Below are 16,920 nucleotides of genomic sequence, written 5' to 3'. Positions count from 1 at the left end.
TGCAATGTACTGTGTCAGTGCATGTGGGGGATACATTCATCACCTTTAGTGATAGCTCTAGTTCTCTTAAACTATCAAAGCTATTGCTTTGAAACTTGCAACACTTGTTCACCATCATAAGCTGACCCTGTACAGCAAGCAACATAACTCCATCCTGCTTTTTGCAATAATTATTGCCCCTTTTGGACTTGGAAAATCATTTTCTTGGTTGAGTATTATGTTTAAGGCAACTTTTCTCATAAACTATCAAAGCTATTGCTTTAAAACTTGCAACTGTTTTTCACCATCATAAGTGGACACTGTACATCAAGAAACATAACTATATCCTGCTTTTTACAAGAATGATGACCCTTTTTAGACTTAGAAAATCATGGGTAGGACAATATTTCTATTATACAAAAAAAATCAGATGAGCGTCAGCACCCGCAAGGCGGTGGTCTTGTTTTAAATTATTTTCAAGAACTTTTTGCATGTAATTCCAGGTCCAACATTTGCACCTCATATCTACAGTTTACATGTTGTATTATAGCAAAGAGTCATGTATGAGGCTTCAGATTTCTTGATGAAATAAATGAATAATACAAAATTTGATGTTTATTTCAGGATGTCATACAAAAGTACATAAAGATCATTTTGACAAAAAAGAAGAATTTGTAGCGTATTGTAAAGGTATGTACATTTTGGAAACTATGGGTTAAACTAGAGTTTGAAAATCCAAGTGAGAATTTATTAATTCTAAAAGATATATTAAAATATTCCAGCAAATCCAATTTGGACTCTAGTAAAAGATTGATGGTTGTTAGTTCCCTGCTGGTGCCTCACCGGAGGGGACTTGTGACTTGTCCTAGTTTGTCAGTACACAAGTTCAATACTGCATTAACCTGAAAAGTGCAAGGTATTTCTTTATGAAACTGTTAAGTGAATAGATGACGATGTGGAGAATATGCAGGTCCTTCAATTTAGGTCCAGTATAAAAAACACTTGTTCCTGTGACTGCAGATGTGACAAATGTCCCTCCTGGTAGGGAACTTACTACTGGGAAAATAGTCTTATTTTTGTGATCGCTCGATGTCCGGCATCTGTCAACATTTAGCTTGTGTATGCAATAGAGGCTGTATTTCTCAACTGATCTTCATGAAATTTGGTCAGAATGATAACCTTGATGAAATCTAGACCAAGTTCGAAAATGGGTCATCTGGGGTCAAAAACTAGGTCACCAGGTCAAATCAAAGAAAAACCTTGTGTATGCGATAGAGGCTGTATTTTTCAATTAATCTTCATGAATTTTGGTCAGAATGATATCTTGATGAAATCTAGGCCCAGTTTGAAAATTGATCATCTGGGGTCAAAAACTATGTCACTAGGTCAAATCAAAGAAAAACATCGTGTAGGTGATAGAGGGTGTATTTTTCAATTAATCTTCATGAATTTTGGTCAGAATGAAGGCCTTGATGAAATTTAGGTCAAGTTCGAATATGGGTCATCTGGGGTCAAAAAGTAGATCACTAGGTCAAATCAAAGGAAAACCTTGTGTATGCGATAGAGGCTGTATTTTTCAATTGATCTTCATGAAATTAAGTCGAATGATTGCATTGATGAAGTCTAGGTCAAGTTTAAATATGGGTCATCTGGGGTCAAAAAGTAGGTCACTAGGTCAAATCAAAGAAAAACTTTGTGTATGTGATAGAGGCTATATTTATGTCTCCCCCAGGAGACATATTGTTTTTGCCCTGTCCATCCGTCCGTCCTTCCGTCCGTCTGTCCGTACGTCACACTTCATTTCCGTGCAATAACTGGAGAACCATTTGACCTAGAACCTTCAAACTTCATAGGGTTGTAGGGCTGCTGGAGTAGACGACCCCTATTGTTTTTGGGGTCACTCCGTCAAAGGTCAAGGTCACAGGGGCCTGAACATTGAAAACCATTTCCGATCAATAACTAGAGAACCACTTGACCCTGAATGTCGAAACTTCATAGGATGATTGGTCATGAAGAGTAGATGACCCCTATTGATTTTGGGGTCACTCCGTGAAAGGTCAAGGTCACAGGGGCCTGAACATTGAAAACCATTTCCGATCAATAACTAGAGAACCACTTGACCCAGAATGTTGAAACTTCATAGGATGATTGATCATGAAGAGTAGATGACCCCTATTGATTTTGGGGTCACTCTGTGAAAGGTCAAGGTCACAGGGGCCTGAACATTGAAAACCATTTCCGATCAATAACTAGAGAACCACTTGACCTCGAATGTTGAAACTTCATAGGATGATTGGTCATGAAGAGTAGATGACCCCTATTGATTTTGGGGTCACTCCGTGAAAGGTCAAAGTCACAGGGGCCTGAACATTGAAAACCATTTCCAATCAATAACTAGAGAACCACTTGACCCAGAATGTTGAAACTTCATAGGATGATTGGTCATAAAGAGTAATTGACCCCTATTGATTTAGGGGTCACTCCATCAAAGGTCAAGGTCACAGGGGACTGAACATGGAAAACCATTTCTGATCAATAACTAGAGAACCACTTGACCCAGAATGTTGAAACTTAATAGGATGATTGGTCATAAAGAGTAGATGACCCCTAACGATTTTGGGGTCACTCTGTGAAAGGTCAAGGTCACAGGGGCCCGAACATTGAAAACCATTTCCGGTCAGTAACTTGAGAACCACTTGACCCAGAATGATGAAACTTCATAGGATGATTGGTCATGCAGAGTAGATGCCCCCTAACGATTTTAGGGTCACTCTGTTAAAGGTCAAGGCCACAGGGGCCTGAACATGGAAAACCATTTCCAGTTAATAACTTGAGAACCTCTCGACCCAGAATGTTGAAACTTCATAGGATGATTGTTCATGCAGAGTAAATGACCCCTATTGTTTTTGGGGTCACTCATTAAAGGTCAAGGTCACAGGGGCCTGAACATTGATAACCAGTTCCGATCAATAACTTGAGAACCACTTGACCCAGAATGTTGAAACTTCATAGGATGATTGAACATGCAGAGTAGATGACCCCTATTGATTTTGGGGTCAGTCTATTAAAGATCAAGGTAACAGTGGCCTGTTCATGTAAAATAATTTTTTGGAAATAACTTGAGAACCACTTGACCTACAATGTTGAAACTTAATAGGATGATTGGACATGCAGAGTAGATGACCCCTATTTATTTTGAGGTCACTTGATTAAAGGTCAAGGTCACAGGAGCCTGAACATTGACTTGAGAACCACTAGGCCAAGAGTGTTGAAATTTAGCGGGATGACTGGACATGCCAAGTAGATGATCCCTATTGCAGCCAACCATCAGTGTCTCTTTGACTTTCGCTCCTGACCCCTATTGACTTCATGCCTATAGGACTTTGCATTGGGGTAGACATGCGCTTTTTTACAAAAGCATTTTCTAGTTTTCAATTGATCATCCTGAAATTAAGTCAGACTGATTGCCTTGATGAAATCTAGCTCAAGTTTGAATATGGGTCATCTGGGGTAAAAAAAGTAGGTCACTAGGTTAAATCTAAGGAAAACCTTGTGAATGTGATAGAGGCTGTATTTTTCAATTGATCTTGCTGAAATTAAGTCAGAAAGATTGCCTTGATAAAATCCAGGTAGGATTGGAATATGGGTCATCTAATTTCAAAAAGTAGGTCCCTACGTAAAATCAAAGAAAACCTCGTGTATGCGATAGAGGCTGTATTTTTCAACTGATCTTCATGAAATTTTGTCAGAATGGTAACCTTGATGAAATCTAGGTCAAGTTCGAATATGGGTCATCTGGGTTTAAAAAGTAGGTCACTAGGACAAATCAAGTAAAATAAATGTGTATGCGAATGGGGCTGCATTTTACACTGGATTTTCATAAAATTTTGTCAGGTTGGTTGCCTTGATGAAATCTAGGTCAAGTTTGAATATGGGTAGTCTGGGGTCAAAAACTAGGTCACTAGATCAAATCAAAGAAAAACCTTGTGTATGCAATAGAGGCTGTATTTTTCAATTGATCTTCATGAAATTTGGTCAGAATGATATTCTTGATGGAATCTATGCCAAGTTCGAAAATGGGTCATCTGGGGTCAAAAACTAGGTCACCAGGTCAAATCAAAGAAAATACTTGTTTATACTCAAGATTTTTGCTCCAATTTTAATGATAATTGGTCAGAATAATTTTTTTCATTAAATCACAAGATCAAACATGTTTACACTGTTATGATGTGTTATGGCGTGCTTCTCAGGTGAGCGACCTAGGGCCATCTTGGCCCTCTTGTTTCTAATATTTGTTGACTTCAGTATGCAGGAAAAGAATCTATGTCTAGATTTAGATGAGGATTGAAATATATTGGACTCTTGACTTTACAGTTCCAGCAGTAACTCTACACACCTTCATGAACACTTGGAACTGGTTATTCCTCTGTGCAGGTGCAACCAGTAAATTATTCTTAGTGTCTTTCTGAAACTTTTGTTTATTTCAAGAACCTTGAACCTTTAGAAAGACAAATGTTTTAAATTTCAGTAAACTTCGATCAAAACATTCAAGCGAAGGAACTATTACTGCTTGCTGAGTCGTCAGATCTTCAGAAACAGTGGGTACTACACCTTAGTAAGAAAATATCCAAGAAAGGAATCGTCAGTTCTGGTGGAACATTAGGGTAAGTGTTCTATATCTGAGGATATTTTATCTACGTTTCTCCGTAATATTCAATTGCATGTGTTTGCATGACTAGTCAATCAAGAAATAGATTTGTTGTTAAAGCATTACAAATAGAAGAAAACAATATGTTCACATTTATGATCTTTATTTCCAGTGTCTATTAATTGAGCTGAAACACAAACTCTTTATTCATTAGCTAGACTATTCAAAGAATAGGTAGAGCTATTGGACTCGCCCATGCGTCCGCATCTTCGTCCACGTCTCGATTTGGTTAAGTTTTTGTATGTAAGCTGGTATCACAGTAACCACTTGTGGGAATGGATTGAAACTTCACACACTTACTTACTGCGATAAACTGACTTGCATTGCACAGGTTCCATAACTCTATTTTGCTCTTTTACAAAATTATGCCCCTTTTTATACGCCCGTTTGAAAAACGGGACGTATTATGGGAACGCCCCTGGCGGGCGGCGTCCACAGACCTTGTCCGGAGCATATCTTCTACATGCATGAAGGGATTTTGATGAAACTTGGCACAGTTGTTCACCATCATGAGACGGAGTGTCATGCGTAAGAACCAGGTCCCTAGGTCTAAGGTCAAGGTCACACTTAGAGGTCAAAGGTCAAATTCAAGAATGACCTTGTCCGGAGCATATCTTCTACATGCATAGAGGGATTTTGATATAACTTGGCACAAATGTTCACCACCATGAGGCGGAGTGTCATGCGCAAGAACCAGGTCTCAAGGTCTAAGGTCAAGGTCACACTTAGAGGTCAAAGGATACAAGAATGAAAACCTTGTCCGGAGCATGTCTTCATCATGCATAGAGGGATTTTGATATAACTTGGCACAAATGTTCACCACCACGAGACGTAGTGTCATGCGCAAGAACCAGGTCCCTAGGTCTAAGGTCAAGGTCACACTTAGAGGCCAAAGGTCAGATACAAGAATGACTTTGTCCGAAGCATTTCTTCTTCATGCATGGAGGAATTTTGATGTAACTTAACACAATTATACACCATCATGAGACGAAGTGTCATGCACAGTTCCCTTCTTTCGAATTACTTCCCTTTGTTGTTACTATAAATAGCTTATATTGTAACTTTTTCATTACTAGTCATAGGGAAAAATCGAGACCACTTTTCTGTAGTACAATATGCATGCTACATCCAATTTTGAGGTGTATTTTGACCAGTCTCTTCCTGTTAAAGATTTTTGTGAGGACTTACAATTTTTTTTTTGATGTTTTTTTTTTTTTTTTTTTTTTTTTTTTTTTTTTTAATATTAACTTCCCTTAGTTGTTACTATAAATAACTTATATTGTAACTTTTTTATAATTGACCGTAGGGAAAAACCAAGACCACTTTTCTGTGGTACAACATAGATGTTAATTTCCAATTTTAGGTGTATTTTAAGGTATCTCTACCTGGTACGGAGTTTTTTTGTGGACTTACAAAAACAAAACACTTAGTTATTACTAAACAACCACAAAGTTAAAATTCCATTTGCAAATACAGGTGCTAGAGTAAAGAAATTTGCTGTGACGGGCGTATATTGTGACATTCTTGCACTCTTGTTCGACTTAGAAATGTTTGGTTAAGGTTTTATATGTAAGCTGGTATCACAGTACCCATTAATAGGAATGAATTGAAACATCACACACTTGTTCACTGTGATGATCTGATATGCAGTGCACAGGTTCCATCACACTACTTTGCATTTTTACAAAATTATGCCCCTTTTTCAGCCTAGTAGTTTTTGGTTAAGTTTTTGTATGTAAGCTTGTATCTCAGTACCCAGTAATGGGAATGGATTGAAACTTCGTTTAGATCAACTTTTCGCCTTAATGGTCAAAGCTATTGCTTTAAAACCTGGAGCAGTTATTCGCCATTAAAAGCTGACTTTGCACATCAAGTACCGTAACTCCATCCTGCTTTTTGCAAGAATTATGGCCCCTTTTGGACTTCATGGGTAGGACAATATTTCTATTATACAGACACAAAAAACTCTGCATCTGCACCCACAAGGCAGTGCTCTTGTTTGGCTTTGCTGTTTTTGGTTAAGTTTTTGTATGTAAGCTGATATCTCAGTACCTACTCATGGGAAAGGATTGAAACTTCACACACATGTCCATTGTCATGAGCTGATATGCATTATACAGGTTCCATAACCCTGTTTTGCAATTTTACAAAATTATGCCCCTTTCTCGACTTTTATATTCATTCAGTTTACAAGGCTGTTGAATAGTCTGGCCTTGCTGTCCTCCGACAACTCTTGTTTTATAAATTATTTTGCCCATTAATACTAAAGCTTTCTAAAACAATAAAGATCAAAGTCCGCTTCTTGGAGGTAAAACTAATGATGGGGAACTCTTTGACTGCCGAGTGTAACCACTTATCGAGGTTAAAATGAACTAAAAATGAACAGGGGGAAATAAAACTGTTGTTGTGAGGAGTTAGCTGCACATCAGAGGTGTTTTACTGTATAGAAAAGACATGTGGTAATTCAATAAGGTCATGTGACAACTGCCAAATTTGTTTTCTGTGTGGATTTAAGGGTAATTATCTAGTGAGGCACTTAGTATGCAAATTTGAAGCAGTGCAGCTCGGCATAAATGAAACTTTAAAATGGACAGGCAAATATGCTGCTTTATATATAATGCAGAGTAGGTAAGTAACTTTGATAAGTCATCAGATATTAGGAATATTCAGGTAAAGGAATGGGTACCACAGCAGAACCACATGATATTGAAAAAATGATAAATCGAATCACAATTTATCAAGATTGCAGTCTTGTTTGTTTTCCAGCTTTGTTTGATTTGATGATGTTTTCAGTTACTTGCATTGAACAGGTTAGCTTGGAGCTGCAGTAGAGTAATAACAGTCGGTAACAAAGAAAGTGTTAAAGTCTGAACCAAAGAAAGAATCATTGATATAGTGTGCTTGTTTCTGAGATAACAATTATAAGTTTGATTTTATTTCACAAAATGACATATTGAGTTTTTGATACTGATGTATATGTTCTGTACTATCAAATACTTCAGTGATATATGGGACAAGTTCGAAAGTATTCAGTGGAGTGTGTGTGTGGGTGGATGGGCCTTGGTTATTCTTCTACTGGTGAAGCATGAACTGAAAATTAAAGAAAACAAAAAATATGTGTCACTTATGCTGACTCTAGAATGTCTTTCACAAGTTATGTCTCCCACCACACAGTGGTGTGGGAGACATATTGATTTACTCCAGTCTGTGTGTGTGTGTCTGTCTGTCACAAAGCTTGTCCGCACTCTTAAGTCAAACATTTCTCATCCGATCTTCACCAGACTTGAACAAAATGTGTTTGACTATAAGACCTCAGCCAAGTTCGATAACTAGCCAAATGGGTTCAGGCATTTTGGAGTTACGGCCCTTGAATTACCGAAAAATTGGCCTTTTTACTCCTGTCCGCACTCTAAGTCGAACATTCCTCATCCGATCTTCACTAAATTTGAACAAAATGTGTTTGACCATAAGACCTCGAACATAATCGAAAATGAGCCAAATCGATCCAGGCATTTTGAAGTTCTGGCCCTTGAATTGTAGTGAGTAAACAGTATATAAAGACTGACCTGCTATTTAGATGAATCAGGCAGTTGTGGGAGACATTCGCTTTTCTCAAAAGCAGCTCAAGTTTGAAATCCAATGTCCAAGTCGTGCAGTTACTGACTTTAGAGTTATTATACCCCCACCAAACATGTTCGGGGCGGCTGTGTAGAAGTCAGTTTTATCCCGTCATGTCACGTCGCGTCCCGAAATCTATATCTCAGTTATTACTAAATAAATTTGATTCAATCTTGAAATAGGTGTTCCACCTTCTTAAAATAGATGTTCCACCTTATCATCCACATCATGTGACACAAGGTGCATAACTCTGACACTAATTTTTCATGAATTATGCCCCCTTTTACTTAGAATTTAAGGTTAATTTTGATGCATTTGGTACACATGTGTAACATCATAAAGTACAGGTCAAGTTCGATTTAAATTGCACCTTCTTGTGGCCATGTCTTTCATATGTTTGCCATTCTTCTGTGACAAGACCGTATTGTGGGGGTATTCGTCACTCCTTTGACAGTTCTAGTTTTTTTGCCACTCATTCCAAGCCTGGGTAAAATTTGAAATGAGAAAGTCATCCAGCTGGCAAGTGAAAGGTCAGTGGTTCTACTCAGAAGTTAGCATGGAAATGAAATGTGGGCCTCCAGTAAAACTGGAAAAATAATAACTCTGGTATATTCCTCACTCCCAAATACATTTTATCAATTTGAAGCGTGTTCTACTGAGTGTTTTTCTCTACAAAAAAGCAAATGTTTTTTTTAAAATAAGGATTGTGTTGTTTTTCATGGTAAATTTTCCCACAGTGTGACAAATTGGGAGACAGTATATTTTGATGATGCTGATGAGAAGTTGTTCAGCTTCTAAAGGGAGTAATCACTTTGTATGCATTCATTCTAAAATGATTTTAGTAGCATCTTATAAAACTTATTACTGGAAATGGCTTTGAGCTAACTCTTTTTATATGCCCGAAGGGACGTATTATGTTATGACGCCGGTGTCCGTCTGTCCGTAAGCAATTTCTTGTCAGCTCTGTAATTTTGAATCCCTTGAAGGATTTCAAAGAAATTTGACACAATGTTCATCACATCAAGACAATTTGCAGAGCGCATGTTTTGGATGGCTCCCTTAAAGGTCAAGGTCCCACTTAGGGTCAAAGGTCATACAACTTTGTTTCGTGTCCGCTCTGTAACTCTTGAACTGCTTGAAGGATTTAAAAGAAACTTGGCACAAATGTTCACCACATCGAAAGGAAGTACAGAGCGCATGTTTCGGATGGCTCACTTCAAGGTCAAGGTCACACTTAGGGGTCAAAGGGCATACCTTCGGGCGTATATTGCTCTGCATTGCGGTGCTCTTGTTTAAAAAGAACTATAGTATCTAATGGTAGAGATGTTGCAGTCACTCTTAATGTCAGAAAATTATAAAAAGTTTATTTGTATGCTTGTATTTTTAGAAGTGGAAAAATAGCATTTTTGGAGTTTTTTGGGTAGGCAACAATTCTTAAATATCAGATTTCTTTGCTAGTTTAGTTTTCCTGATATAGATTTGGTCTTAGTAGAATGTTGACGAGTTATTTTTTATGCTTAATAGAGGAGAGTTTGGAAACACCACGGCATGCCATGCACTGTGATACTGATAGAAGCTGTGATTGTTACCAAGTAAAACAGTATATGAAACAGTAGAGAGTTATGCAGTGACATGTTAGAGCTACTTGTTCACATTTTTATGATAAAAAATAGAAAGTCTGCGTAGAATTTTAAGAAAAGATTTATGTGGAAGTGGCTTTCCATAGAAACTAGTATTTCTGAAGAAAAAAAACACTTCAGTTAGAAGGTCATCATTAAGGTTGTTTTCGTTTCAAAGGATTCTAGCTATACGATCAGACGTAAATTTTTCAAAATATTCCTGTAAAATATAAAACGCTGTTTCGAAATTATTATCAAAATGTACATTTTGCATACTTTTTACAAATATATAATGCAGCATTTTCTGTCTCGTTACTTTTTAGTGTTTGATGAAACTTGATGTAAATGAAGATACTCTAGTTTTTCATACCTCCTAACAACAAGCCGCTTTTAAAATGAACTTTATACCATTTTCAGTATGCATTTCTGAACAATTCACCAGCTGGATGGGTAGATATTTTATATGCACAGTCATGTATACACTGGTCTGGTCACTGTAATGTTGTGTTGATAAAGCAAATTCCTTTCCCATGTATATTATACAAGATGATTTGGGAGCTTTGTGTATTGAGAAATTTGATTTACTCCATTGCAGTAGAATTTTTGTGTTTTTAAACCTAGTAAAAAGGCACTAGTTTGTTTTATGCCCTCACCATGATACTGGTGTGGGCATATAGTGTTACCTTTGTCAGTGTGTTTTTACTTGGCACATATGTCCACCTGAACATAACAGCGTGTTGTGTTAAGAACAATGTTGGTAACTCAAAGATTACGGTCGAACTTTGCCCATTTTGTTTTTAGCTCACTTGTCACAAAGTGACAAGGTGAGCTTTTGTGATCGTGCGGTGTCCGTCGTCTGTCGTCCGTCCGTGCGTCCGTCCGTGCGTAAACTTTTGCTTGTGACCACTCTAGAGGTCACATTTTTCATGGGATCTTTATGAAAGTTGGTCAGAATGTTCATCTTGATGATATCTAGGTCAAGTTCGAAACTGGGTCACGTGCCGTCAAAAACTAGGTCAGTAGGTCTTAAAATAGAAAAACCTTGTGACCTCTCTAGAGGCCATATATTTCACAAGATCTTCATGAAAATTGGTCAGAATGTTCACCTTGATGATATCTAGGTCAAGTTCGAAACTGGGTCACGTTCCATCAAAAACTAGGTCAGTAGGTCTAAAAATAGAAAAACCTTGTGACCTCTCTAGAGGCCATATATTTCACAAGATCTTCATGAAAATTGGTCAGAATGTTCACCTTGATAATATCTAGGTCAAGTTCGAAACTGGGTCACGTGCCATCAAAAACTAGGTCAGTAGGTCAAATAATAGAAAAACCTTGTGACCTCTCTAAAGGCCATATTTTTCATGGGATCTGTATGAAAGTTGGTCTGAATGTTCATCTTGATGATATCTAGGTCAAGTTCGAAACTGGGTCACGTGCGGTCAAAAACTAGGTCAGTAGGGCTAAAAATAGAAAAACCTTGTGACCTCTCTAGAGGCCATATATTTCATGAGATCTTCATGAAAATTGGTCAGAATGTTCATCTTGATGATATCTAGGTCAAGTTCGAAAGTGGGTCACGTGCCATCAAAAACTAGGTCAGTAGGTCAAATAATAGAAAAACCTTGTGACCTCTCTAAAGGCCATATTTTTCATGGGATCTGTATGAAAATTGGTCTGAATGTTCATCTTGATGATATCTAGGTCAAGTTCGAAACAGGGTCATGTGCGGTCAAAAACTAGGTCAGTAGGTCTAAAAATAGAAAAACCTTGTGACCTCTCTAGAGGCCATACTTGTGAATGGATCTCCATAAAAATTGGTCAGAATGTTCACCTTGATGATATCTAGGTCAAGTTTGAAACTGGGTCATGTGCCTTAAAAAACTAGGTCAGTAGGTCAAATAATAAAAAAACCTTGTGACCTCTCTAGAGGCCATACTTTTTATTGGATCTGTATGAAAGTTGGTCTGAATGTTCATCTTGATGATATCTAGGTCAAGTTTGAAACTGGGTCAACTGCTATCAAAAACTAGGTCAGTAGGTCTAAAATTATTAAAATCTTTTGACCTCTCTAGAGGCCATATTTTTCAATGGATCTTCATGAAAATTGATCTGAATATTCACCTTGATGATATCTAGGTCAGTTTCGAAACTGGGTCACGTGCGGTCAAAAACTAGGCCAGTAGGTATAAAAATAGAAAAACCTTGTGACCTCTCTAGAGGCCATATTTTTCATGAGATCTTCATGAAAATTAGTGAGAATGTTCACCTTGATGATATCTATGTAAAGTTCAAAACAGGGTCAGGTACCTTCGAAAACTAGGTCAATAGGTCAAATAATAGAAAAACCTTGTGACCTCTCTAGAGACCATATTTTTCAATGGATCTTCATGAAAATTGGTCAGAATTTTTATCTTGATAATATCTAGGTCAAGTTCAAAACTGGGTCACATGAGCTCAAAAACTAGGTCACTATGTCAAATAATAGAAAAAACGACGTCATACTCAAAACTGGGTCATGTGGGAAGAGGTGAGCGATTCAGGACCATCATGGTCCTCTTGTTTTTTAGTGCCATTGTTCAAATTTCTGTATCTTTACATCACATAGCAGGGACATTTGTGTACTCTGGACACACTTCTAGTTTTACATACTGTTGGAGTGTTTTTTTTTACTTCACTGGGTTTTTTGCTTACATTTGGTTGTGTTGTAGCAGATTTGATTTTGCTTTAAAAGGCTGTTGCAGAAAAGAAAATGAAGGAGTGGTGAGATATACATTATACCAGTACACAGATTACTTTGAAAGTTAACCAGTATATAAGCTAATAGAATGAAGAATTAATACAGTAACCAGTTCATTCGAAAATTATCAAACTGCATGGAAATTCAATTTTATGTGTACTTGAAGTAAAACTAACATAATTTGTTATGCAGATAATTAAAAGAGAAACTTTCTTAGAGGCTTTTTGGGATTGCTGAATATCCTTTATCCATCCATTGTTTGCAAATCCTTAAAAAATCACCTAAACCACCCAGTCAGTTTCAGAATAACTTCACAGGATTGTTCCTTGGGTAGTCCCCTTTCAGATTCCTTTAAATATCGGTCATCCATGTAGAATTCTGGTTGCCATGGTAACCAAAAGAAAAATTTCCCCTAACTACTGGCCAGATTTCAAAATAATTTCACAGCAATGTTCCTTGGTTGACCGTCTACCAAAATTGTTCCAGGTGTGAAACTCAGATGAGCATTGTGGGTCAACATGGCCCTCTTGCTGGTTTTTATTCCCCGCCATGAGTGGTGGGGGGTTATAGGAATGGTCTCTGTCCATCTGTAACATTTTGTGTCTGCTCTGTATCTCCTAAACCCCTTGAAGGATTTTCATGAACTTGGGTCAAATGATCACCTCGTCAAGACGATGTGCATAACTCATGAGTAAGTCATGCCTGCTCAAGGTCAAGGTCTCAACTCTAGATCAAAGGTTTGAGCCTTCTATTTTGTGTCTGCTCTGTATCTGCTAAACCCCTTGAAGGATTTTCATGAAACTTGGGTCAAATGATCACCTCATCAAGACAATGCGCAGAACACATGAGTCAGCCATGTCAGCACAAGGTCACAACGCGAGGTCAAAGGTTTGAGCCTTCCATTTTGTGTCGACTCTGTATCTCCTAAACCTCTTGAAGGATTTTCATGAAACTTCGGTCAAATGATCATCTCATCAAGACAATGTGCAGAACTCATGAGTCAGCCATGTTGGCTCAAGGTCAAGGTCACTGCTCAAGGTCAAAGGTTTGAGCCTTCCATATTGTGTCCGCTTTGTATCCCTTAAAGCCCGCAAGGGATTTTCAAATTCATTGATGTTATCATACATGGACTATAAAATATACTTAACAATGTCAATGCTTCCACCCAATACTATCAACCCTTACACTATCCCTAACAGTGGCGGGGGATATAACTGTCTTCCAGACTGCCTTGTTCAGTTGGCATCAATTGCAAAACATGAGTCTATTTAGCATGCTATAAATTGTAACATGTAACACTCTAAGAAAAAGAGAAGGGGCCTGCATGGCTTAATAAAATCAGTTGCTGACTTTCAGCTGGTTAGCAGAAGAGTCTATCCAGGTATCTGCCTTTTCCAGATTTACTGCCTGGAGATGCCCTTAGGGTCTTCCTTTGCTGCTAAAGCTAGAAAGTTTACCTTTGATCTTAAGTTGTGTCCATGTGATAAAAAAGTAAAATTGTGTCTGAAATCATTAGTCCTCCACCTCTGATTCATGTGGGGAAGTTGGCAGTTACTTGCGGAGAACAGGTTTGTACTGGTACAGAATCCAGGAACACTGGTTAGGTTAACTGCCCGCCGTTACATGACTGAAATACTGTTGAAAAACGGCGTTAAACCCAAAACAAACAAAACAAAAAAGTAAGACCCACTCAGCGCAGTAGATTGAGCTAGGACTAGGAACCAAGTCACAAGTTTGATTCCAGGGCCAGGCATTATGTTCTTCATTATGGTTATGTTGAAGACAAATTGTCTGAAGTCATACATCCTCCAGTTCATCATCCTCCAGTTCATGTGGGGAATTTAAAAACAAGTCATTACAACTACAGAATCCAGGAACACTAGTTACTGAATACATTTCTTAAATACTGTTGAAAAATAATGTTAACTTAAACCCAGAATTTACAAACATTCAAACAGAAACAGATATATAATGTAATCATTTTTCTTTCATCATTTTCCAGAAGGTACTTTACCAACATAACTTTCATATGAAATACTTTCATGCAGTGTTTTATATTTCACTATTATGCCGGTATTTATTTTTGGTGACAGTTTTTGACAGAAGTGTTTTTACCAATCAGCATATGCACCTTTCATAGAATGGCTGTCTTAAGAGTTTTTGCCCTTTATAGCATTAATATACTTTAATGCTTATACCTCAGTATTACCAGTTATTATGGAAAAAAAAGGATTTCCCCTTTCAAGACTTTAGAAAGTCTAACATAAGGAGGGTACAAATTACTTTCATTGAAAAGTAGTATTTTTTTCATTATTTAGTTTAAGGGTTTGTGTAGTTCTGGTGTCATTGATTTTATTTCATATACCGGTAATAACACTTAATTGCATTAAAAGATTTAAAACTAACTTAGTAATGAATGTAATGCCACTTGGAAGAGAACTTGTATCTGTCAGAATTATTCATGAAAAATATAAGAACTAGTCGTAATTAATTTGAAAAGCGGTTGTAGTAGCCAGTCAGAATGATTTATAAGAGCCATTTAAAATGTTTATGAGAATCAGGGTAAATTAAGGTTTGTAATTAAGAATCAGGAAAAAAAATCTGATAACCTTTATTTTATTGTTATTGGTAATATTTTATAACAAAATGGTGTTAATGTAGAACTACAGTGTTTAAATTTTTCATCTGTTATAAAAGTTTGATTTTTCCATAGCAAACCAAAGTGTTTGGTTTAAAGTGCCACAAAACTAAATTTAACACAGACATTTGAATTGTAGGAATCTGATAGACTGTATTAGTTATGTGGTATCTTGATATTTTTTAATTGTATGTTATTATATTTTGTGATTTCAGGCCATCAAATAGGAACACAAAGCAGTATTCGTCATTTGGGGCCGCCAACCGTGCTGTAAGATCTGGTTCATCAGCAACTCTACCTCCAAACTCGAGACCTAACTGACATTGATGCTTACACTAACGCAACTTTTATAAGTTCAGTGGAAATATATTAACATTATCTTTGACATGAAATATTTGTCATTCAATGCTTCAGTTTGCACCATTAGATCGGACTCATTTGCAACAATAACCACAAGAATGCAAGTCCGTATCTCTGCATGATGTACGCCTTTCATCAAAATGGCTGTATTTTCAAACATGTATGAAGCGAATATGGAATAATATGCAGCTGTTCTGAAACACTGTTATTGGAGGACTTTGGAAAAATTGAAACTTATAAAAAAAAAAATTGATAACCTTTGTAATCTGAATGAGCAAGGATGATCTTTGAAGGTCCATAACTTTCAGAAAAAAGTCTTACAAGGAAAAATTAGTTACTTTAAAATCCAAGCTTAAAGATCTTATTTTATTGTTCACAGTAGCAGAAATGTTTTTGACCTGATAAAAAAGATGGGCATTGATTCATATTGAACATTTAGATTGTCCGGGCATTCTCTCATTACTCAATAATTTTTCATGATATATGTGGTAAACTGTTCAATACTTTCATCACAAGAATAGTAACAGTAAATGGAATTATTTGCATTCAAACTGATTATGCAATTTAAAATGGAAGCACAAATACATACTGCATTCATGAATGTTTGAATATATCCCATGTTGTTGGTGTATTTATGTTAATCTGCACATCACCATAGAAACAAGTGTTACACCGATTTTCAGAAAATTTAACCGTAATAAAAAATGTTCAAACATCATCTCACAGTATCCAAATACATTCCAGTAGTTTTACACAATCAATTGTGCTATATTTGATGCGCTAGATTTAGGACCAATCATAACTTACAACTGTAATCATACAATGGCTTGCTTTAAATGTTGCCTAGCTTTTTACTTTTCAAATGGTGCTTTTGATACTCACATCCTGTGTGGCAATTAGGAAAATATGATATTGTTATTTCTTATTAAGCAGAAGATCTCACATGTTAGTTCAATGCATGTGTCACCGGACTCTTAAGGGAATTTGGTTACCCCTTTTAAATTGAATATTTTAATATATTGGAAAAGAAAGTTGATTAAATTCACAGTCCAACTGAAACCAGAAATGTTTTGTCAGCTATTAGTTGATATAAATAAATTATTTTTTAAAGGTCCATTTTCACAGGAATAGGTCATTTTTGAAACTTAATTATTTAGCATTGAAAAATGGGTACCAAACAATTTTTATTTTAATGCAAAAATTATGTCATATGCAATTTGTATTTGAGATGGTCCCTGTATAACTTATTTGACCTTTATAA

At 36.7% G+C, this 16,920-nt stretch overlaps 1 protein-coding gene across 1 annotated transcript in view; it reads left to right on the top strand.

Annotated features, from left to right (window-relative positions):
* Positions 1 to 16,427, top strand: part of LOC123525514 (rho-associated protein kinase 2-like) — a 62,871-nt gene extending 46,444 nt beyond the window's left edge. Inside the window, exons 23-26 of the mRNA XM_053537807.1 lie at positions 604 to 669; positions 4,508 to 4,643; positions 12,656 to 12,684; positions 15,515 to 16,427. Of these exons, the coding sequence (XP_053393782.1) occupies positions 604 to 669; positions 4,508 to 4,643; positions 12,656 to 12,677 (224 nt within the window). The 3' untranslated portion in view covers positions 12,678 to 12,684; positions 15,515 to 16,427. The remainder of the gene's footprint in view (positions 1 to 603; positions 670 to 4,507; positions 4,644 to 12,655; positions 12,685 to 15,514) is intronic.
* The last annotated feature ends 493 nt before the right edge of the window (positions 16,428 to 16,920 follow it).

This window comes from Mercenaria mercenaria, chromosome 3 (genome assembly GCF_021730395.1).
Source record: "Mercenaria mercenaria strain notata chromosome 3, MADL_Memer_1, whole genome shotgun sequence".
In the NCBI taxonomy this organism is placed as follows: domain Eukaryota; kingdom Metazoa; phylum Mollusca; class Bivalvia; order Venerida; family Veneridae; genus Mercenaria; species Mercenaria mercenaria.
The sequence above is the reverse complement of the archived record's forward strand: the minus strand, read 5'-3'. Positions and strand labels throughout refer to the sequence as shown.